Source organism: Schistocerca piceifrons, chromosome 8, assembly GCF_021461385.2.
Source record: "Schistocerca piceifrons isolate TAMUIC-IGC-003096 chromosome 8, iqSchPice1.1, whole genome shotgun sequence".
In the NCBI taxonomy this organism is placed as follows: domain Eukaryota; kingdom Metazoa; phylum Arthropoda; class Insecta; order Orthoptera; family Acrididae; genus Schistocerca; species Schistocerca piceifrons.
This window is the reverse complement of record NC_060145.1, coordinates 161026544-161034585: the sequence shown is the minus strand read 5'-3', so window position 1 is coordinate 161034585 and position 8042 is coordinate 161026544. Positions and strand designations below refer to the sequence as shown.

The 8042-nt window shown below is 40.1% G+C and overlaps 1 protein-coding gene across 8 annotated transcripts in view; it reads right to left on the bottom strand.

Moving 5' to 3' along the window:
• Positions 1-518: 518 nt before the first annotated feature.
• Positions 519-8042, bottom strand: part of LOC124711709 (uncharacterized protein DDB_G0284459-like) — a 167126-nt gene continuing 159602 nt past the window's right edge. For 6 of the 8 annotated variants that reach the window (XM_047241916.1, XM_047241912.1, XM_047241914.1 and 3 more), the window contains exon 10: positions 519-845. In XM_047241916.1, coding sequence (XP_047097872.1) covers positions 689-845 — 157 coding nt within the window. In that variant the 3' untranslated portion in view covers positions 519-688. The remainder of the gene's footprint in view (positions 846-8042) is intronic. The other 2 variants (XM_047241919.1, XM_047241920.1) reach the window with 2 other exon arrangements.

Sequence of the window (8042 nt, the reverse complement as noted above, 5' to 3'; positions counted from 1 at the left end):
AACAAACCATTTCATCTACTGAGACAAAAATGAGATTTTTTGAGTTTTCAATTTTTCCTGATGTGTTCGAAATTCCCTGCTTTCCAGAACCCGTGGCAACCCTGTTTATATTAAGTGACATGTCTCAATTGATTTCACAAGTTCACAAAATGTGAGAAAATTCTGCACGGCCACAGTTTCTTTAAATACCGTAAAAAGAGGGGGAAGGTGTGAGAGGGTGGACAGAGGAGGAGGCAGATTTGAAATTACCTGAAGTGATATTAAGACATTATATATGACCTACAGCCTTGAAATGAGTTAATGAAGCTTTGAACAAAGTGAGGGTCTGGAAATAGTAAGAGGATTTATTCCCATTATGTAACGTTCCTTTAGGAATATTCAGAATTTCAATAAAAAATGCAAGCTCCAGGTAGGAGTATCAACAATGTTGGAAAAGATAGATTGACACCAGACATGTCTAATCCGGTATTTTAAGTAAAAGAAAATGATGTGATATCAAAAAATTTATTGTACACATATGCAACAATACATTTTTATGAATTATTGTTAAAAGATAAAAATGCTGCCTATAAAATACTGTATCACAGATAATCTTTAAAAATATAAAACTTGTTAGCCCTGTACTGTAGCAGATGTTTCAAAAGGTATATTCATTCCACTGCGCATCTTTATGAAAACAAACTGCATTTCAGTGCTCCTCTGAACTTTTTGTTGATGTGCTCAGCCTCCGCATAGCTTTCTTCACTTCCCTGAAAGAATCTTCTGCACTTGTATGTCCAGACGAGTCCACAACCTTAATATTTGTATCAACATTCCGAAGTACCCTCTGGAACGGAAATCCTTCCCTGTTACAATAAGAAGAAAACTGCTGTTAAGACACACAATTGTAAAGTAGGAGGGCTACTTTAAAAAATTTAAAATAATATTTCATAAAACACTTACATTACCAATATATTATGATTTAAAAATTCAATTCTATAAAATATACTAAGACAATAAACAACAAAATTGTTCATATTAAATAATTAAATAAACAAAAAATCAATATAATAATAAAAATAATAATCCATAGAAAAATTTTCAGTGAAAGTGAAATACTTCACTAATAAGTTATATCTTGAACCTCTTCCTAGATACACTTTCCAGTACATCTACTATGTTATGACTTATCTAAAACACACACACACACACACACACACACACACACACACACAGAGAGAGAGAGAGAGAGAGAGAGAGAGAGAGAGAGAGAGATATATATATATATAACACTTTAATAGACACACAACTATACTACTGTATTCCACAGATGACCTAGTTCATTCATTTGTAAGTTGAGGGGAAGGACACAAGGCATGGAATGTTCAAGTAGCTCGAATTTCAAATTTAAAACTCTAGAACATGCAAACTTTTTTGATAAAATAAGCAAGGCCAGGTGCCTTCAGTTTTCACATCTTCCCCCATTTTATATTGAAAATAATGCAACCCCCATTTTATATTGAAAATAATGCAACAGAGTCCTAACATCTAAAATTATTATGTGGTCTATCAGGTTGTGTCTAATGGTATGCCTTAGTAAATTTTTCAAAAGTCGAGAATGTCTTTTCTAATAGCAGCAGTTAAGCACATTAAAAGAAATTACACAAAATTTTGCATTTTATTGTAAAACTGATATTGATTTAGATGTTTTCAGTTAACTGTTTTCAGTGTACATAACAAAAATCACTCTCCTTGTTTTTGAGCACTCGTTTGTATATAAGTTTTGAAGTACTTCACTTGAGAGCCAATTTCTGGAAGTGATGTCAGAACACAATGCAACCCTGTTTATTTTTCAGCTAAGTTATTTTAACTTTTATATATAAAAATGTGATATACAATAACAATATAAATAAACGAAGCTGAATACTATTAATTTCAACAAAGACACTAAGCCAAAATGCAAATGACTGAAATAAAGTGAAAAAAAAAAGACTGAAATAAAGTGGAAAAAAAAGACTGAAATAAAGTGGAAAAAAAAAAAGACTGAAATAAAGTGGAAAAAAAGAGAGACTGAAATAAAGTGGAAAAAAAGAGACTGAAATAAAGTGGAAAAAAAAAAAAGAGACTGAAATAAAGTGGAAAAAAAAAAAAAAGAGACTGAAATAAAGTGGAAAAAAAAAAAGAGACTGAAATAAAGTGGAAAAAAAAAAAGACTGAAAAAAAAAAAAAAAAAAAAAAAAAAAAAAAAAAAAAAAAAAAAAAAAAAAAAAAAAAAGACTGAAATAAAGTGAAAAAAAAAAAAAAAGACTGAAATAAAGTGAAAAAAAAAAAGACTGAAATAAAGTGAAAAAAAAAAAAAGACTGAAATAGAGTGAAAAAAAAAAAGACTGAAATAGAGTGAAAAAAAAAAAAAGACTGAAATAGAGTGAAAAAAAAAAGACTGAAATAAAGTGAAAAAAAAAAAGACTGAAATAAAGTGAAAAAAAAAAAGACTGAAATAAAGTGAAAAAAAAAAGACTGAAATAAAGTGAAAAAGAAAAGACTGAAATAAAGTGAAAGAAAAGACTGAAATAAAGTGAAAGAAAAGACTGAAATAAAGTGAAAGAAAAGACTGAAATAAAGTGAAAGAAAAGACTGAAATAAAGTGAAAGAAAAGACTGAAATAAAGTGAAAGAAAAGACTGAAATAAAGTAAAAGAAAAGACTGAAATAAAGTGAAAGAAAAGACTGAAATAAAGTGAAAGAAAAGACTGAAATAAAGTGAAAGAAAAATTTCCGAAATTCTATAGATCATTGTTTGTTTCGAATAATTTCTTCCAATTGGAGTACGCAGTATGCACAAATCCATTTATTGACATTTTCCTTTATTCGCATGTAATTATTAGACAAAAATCTATTTGACCCACACAGTTAGCCGATTTGATTACTTAAAAATGGTTAAAGAAACTCAATGAGGCACTGTGGGATGTTGAGACTTTTCCAGAATGAATTTTCACTCACCACCAGTGTGTGTGCACGCCAATCTTAACTTTCTGCCAGACAAAAACTGTCAGACCAGCACTCAAACACAGAACCTTCATCTTTTCATCCAGGAGTGTTAGTGTCCTGCAAGGTACGCAGGAGTTAAGCTGTGTGGGTGGGTCGCGTGTCATGTCTGGACAGCTCAGTCTCTAGACCTTTTGTTGGCAAAAGGCAAAGGTTTGAGTCTTGTCTGGTCCATAGTTTTAAACTGTCTTTAAGTTTCAAATCGGCACATGTTCTAATCCAGAGTGAGAAGTCATTCTGGAAACAATCCCCCTAGGCTAGGCTGTGCCAGATTGTATACTTGTTGGTGGGACGATGGGTCGACATGGGACAGGGGCACGGATGAGCAAATGGCTGATGTGCGGACAGTCTTGCAGCTGAGCTGTAGCATATGCAATCTTACTCCACTGGCTGTACACTTCGGGCAAGAGTGGCCAAACAGCTTGTGCATGTATAGGGCGTGCATAATATGGCCATCTGGTGGGTAACCTACATGCTTTATTCCCGTCCAGGAGCAAACTTCTTGTCTCACGGAGAAGTGTTGAAACAGCCTTCACTATGCTGTGGCCAAGCCATTTCTTCACAAAATCCTTTCTTCTAGAAGTGTTAGTGCCAGAAAGTCTGCAGGAGAGCTCCTGTGAAGTTCGGAAAGTGGGAAAGAGAGAATGGGTTGTGATGGTTGGGTTGGCTTGGTTTGGAGGAAGAGACCAAACAGCAAGGTCATCGGTCTCATCGAATTAGGGAAGGATGGGGAAGGAAGTCGGCCGTGCCCTGTCAAAGGAACCATCCCGGGATTTGCTTGAAGCAATTTAAGGAAATCACGGAAAACCTAAATCAGGATGGTCGGACACGGGATTGAACTGTCGTCCTCTCAAATGTGAGTCCAGTGTGCTAACAACTGCGCCAAATGGGTTGTGAGCCACCTTGAGATAGCTAAGTCAGTCAAGTGTTTGCCCACTCAATTCAAAGGTTACAGTTTCGAGTTCTGGAGCGGCACACTACCAGGAATATTTATGTAGACTGTTGTATAATGGTTACAGCCAAATAAAGGAAAACTAATGTCACTTACTGATTAGTTTTGCTGTAAAATGAACCAAGCAAAATATGACATTTCCACTGTAAGTACTATTATATATATTGCTGTTTTGTAAAGTTGTTTATTTTCTTTTTTCCTCCCCCACAAATGCAGTTTACAGAGGGTACCCAAAAGAAAACAAACTAATTTTTTTGGTGGGCCGAGCTTTTGTATGCATTTTGCCACTAGGAACATATAGAAAGAACATTTCAGAGTCGGTAAGCTGAGTGCTATCACTGAAGGTGGTCAGGCCTAGTTTCAGCAGAGTTTATTGTGACAACTGTTTTGTGTGATTGTTCTTTTTGCAAAGGCCGATTTTCATGAACAGCATGTGGTGGTGAAGTTATGCTTTTTGCTTGGAAAAACTGAAAAACTCTTGAAATGTTAAAAACAGCACCTAAGTATGAAGCTACGGAGAAGACTCATGTGCTTGACTGGTTTTCCAGTTTCAAGAATGGTGAAATGTCAATTTATAACAAACCTCATTCTAGTCATCATTTTATGGCCCAAACTCATGAAAAAGTTAAAACATTCATGCAGTCATCAACGTAGATCGACAACTGAACACTGAAGAAATTGTGGAGCTGCCGGGAGTTCAATGCAGTGAATTGTGGCAGCAGATTTGGGAGTGAAATGGGTGGCTGCCAAATTCATGCCACGACTGCTGAGCACTGTACAAAAACAAAGTCAGGTGGAAGCACGCTGTGCTTTGAAAGAAGAGCCCCGAAATGATCCAAACCTTTTTTCAAAAATTATCACAGGTGACAAAACTTGGTGCTATGCTTATGATCCTGAATCAAAGTACCAATAAAGGCAGTGGAAGACTTCATGTTCGCTTTGCCCCAAGAAAGCTTGTCAGATGAAATAAAATATTAAAACCATGCAAATTTGTTTTTTCAATGTGAGAGGAGTCATCCACTCAGAGTTTGTTCCACAAGGTCAGCCAGGTAACCAGGCTTTCCACTTGGAAGTTTTGAAAAGACTGCGCAAAAGTGGGTGGCAGAAGCATCCTGATTTGTGGCAGTCAGGTGACCGGTTTTTCCATCCAGACAATGCCCCTGCTCAGATAGCCCTATCTATATGACAATTCTTGACCAAAAATGGTACAACCCCTGCTGCTCACCCCCCCCCCCCCCCCCCAATACTCACCTGACCTTGCCCCATGTGACTTTTTAGTTTCCTAGAATGAAAAAAGATATAAAAGGAAAAATATAAAATGAATTCACAACTGCGAATAGTGACTACAATCTGTTCATCATAAGAATAAACCTCATGTAAACAAACAAATGCGATGATTGGTCAGAAGTCGTAGCACGCGTACACTGGTGTTACACTCTTGGAAGTAGGTCCTACTTATGTATTAAATATCTTATTATTAAGTTATATCTAAAAACAAAGATGATGCATTTACCAAACGAAAGCTTTGGTATGTTGATAGACACACACACACACACACACACACACACACACACACACACACACACACACACAGCTTTCGCAACCCAAGGTTGCTTCACCAGGAAAGAGGGAAGGAGAGGGAAAGACGAAAGGATGTGGGTTTTAAGGGAGAGGGTAAGGAGTCATTCCAATCCTGGGAGTGGAAAGACTTACCTTAGGGGGAGAAAAGGACAGGTATACACTCGCACTCACACACATGTCCATCCGCACATATACAGACACAAGCAGACCTATGTGAAGGCAAAGAGTTTGGGCAGAGATGTCAGTCGAGGCGGAAGTACAGAGGCAAAGAGGTTGTTGAATGACAGGTGAGGTATGAGCTGCAGCAACTTGAAATTAGTGGAGGTTGAGGCCTGGTGGGTAACAGGAAGAGAGGATATGTTGAAGGGCAAGTTCCCATCTCTGGAGTTCTGATAGGTTGGTGTTAGTGGGAAGTATCCAGATAACCTGCACGGTGTAACACTGTGCCAAGATGTGCTGGCTGTGCACCAAGGCATGTTTACCCACAGGGTGATCCTCATTACCAACAAACACTGTCTGCTTGTGTCCATTCATGCAAATGGACAGTTAGTTGCTGGTCATTCCCACATAGAAAGCTTCACAGTGTAGGCAGGTCAGTTGATAAATCACGTGGGTGCTTTCACACGTGGCTCTGCCTTTGATCATGTACACTTTCCGGGTTACAGGATTGGAGTAGGTGGTGGTGGGAGGGTGCATGGGACAGGTTTTACACCGGGGGCGGTTACGAGAGTAGGAGCCAGAGGGTAGGTAAGATGGTATGGGGATTTCACAGGGATGAACCAAGAGGTTACGAAGGTTAGGTGGACGGCGGAAAGACACTCTTGGTGGAGTGGGGAGGATTTCATGAAGGATGGATCTCATTTCAGGGCAGGATTTGAGGAAGTCATATCTCTGCTGGAGAGTCGCATTCAGAGTCTGATCCAGTCCTGGAAAGTATCCAGTCACAAGTGGGGCACTTTTGGGGTTCTTCTGTGGGAGGTTCTGGGTTTGAGGGGATGAGGAAGTGGCTCTGGTTATTTGCTTCTGTACCAAGGTCTGGAGGATAGTTGCGGGATGCCAAAGCCGTTTTCAGGTTGTTGGTGTAATGGTTCAGGGATTCAGGACTGGAGCAGATTCGTTTGCCACGAAGACCTAGGCTGTAGGGAAGTGACCGTTTTGATGTGGAATCGGTGGCAGCTGTCATAATGGAGGTACTGTTGCTTTTTGGTGGGTTTGATGTGGACGGATGTGTGAAGCTGGCCATTGGACAGATGGAGGTCAACGTCAAGGAAAGTGGCGTGGGATTTGGAGTAGGACCAGGTGAATCTGATGGAACCAAAGGAGTTGAGGTTGGAGAGGAAATTCTGGAGTTCTTCTTCACTGTGAGTCCAGATCATGAAGATGTCATCAATAAATCTGTACCAAACTTTGGGTTGGCAGGCCTGGGCAACCAAGAAGGCTTCCTCTAAGCGACCCATAAATAGGTTGGCGTATGAGGGCCATCCTGGTACCCATGGCTGTTCCCTTTAATTGTTGGTGTGTCTGGCCTTCGAAAGTGAAGAAGTTGTGAGTCAGGATGAAGCTGGCTAAGGTAATGAGGAAAGAGGTTTCAGGTAGGGTGGTAGGTGATCGGCGTGAAAGGAAGTGCTCCATCGCAGCGAGGCCCTGGACGTGCGGAATATTTGTGTATAAGGAAGTGGCATCAATGGTTACAAGGATGGTTTCCAGGGGTAACAGATTGAGTAAGGATTCCAGGCATTCGAGAAAGTGGTTGGTGTCTTTGATGAAGGATGGGAGACTGCATGTAATGGGTTGAAGTTTTTGATCTCCGTAGGCAGTGATACGTTCTGTGGGGGCTTGGTACCCAGCTACAATAGGGCGGCCGGGATGATTGGGTTTGTGAATTTTAGGAAGTAGGTAGAAGGTAGGGGTGTGAGGTGTTGGTGGGGTCAGGAGGTTGATGGAGTCACGTGAAAGGTTTTGTAGGGGGCCTAAGGTTTTAAGGATTCCTTGAAGCTCCGCCTGGACATCAGGTCCCTTCCCTACACCCTAGGTCTTCGTGGCAAACTAATCTGCTCCAGTCCAGAATCCCTGAACCATTACACCAACAATCTAAAAACAGCTTTCACATCCCGCAACTACTCTCCCGACCTGGTACAGAAGCAAATAACCGGAGCCATTTCCTCATCCCCTCAAACCCAGAACCTCCCACAGAAGAACCCCAAAAGTGCCCCACTTGTGACAGGACACTTTCCGGGACTGGATCAGACTCTGAATGTGGCTCTCCAGCAGGGATACGACATCCTCAAATCCTGCCCTGAAATGAGATCCAGCTTTCATGAAATCCTCCCCACTCCACCAAGAGTGTCTTTCCGCCGTCAACCTAACCTTCGTAACCTCTTGGTTCATCCCTATGAAATCCCCAAACTACCTTCCCTACCCTCTGGCTCCTACCCTTCTACCCTTGTAACCCCGCCCCCCCACCCCCCCGGTGTAAAACCTGTCCC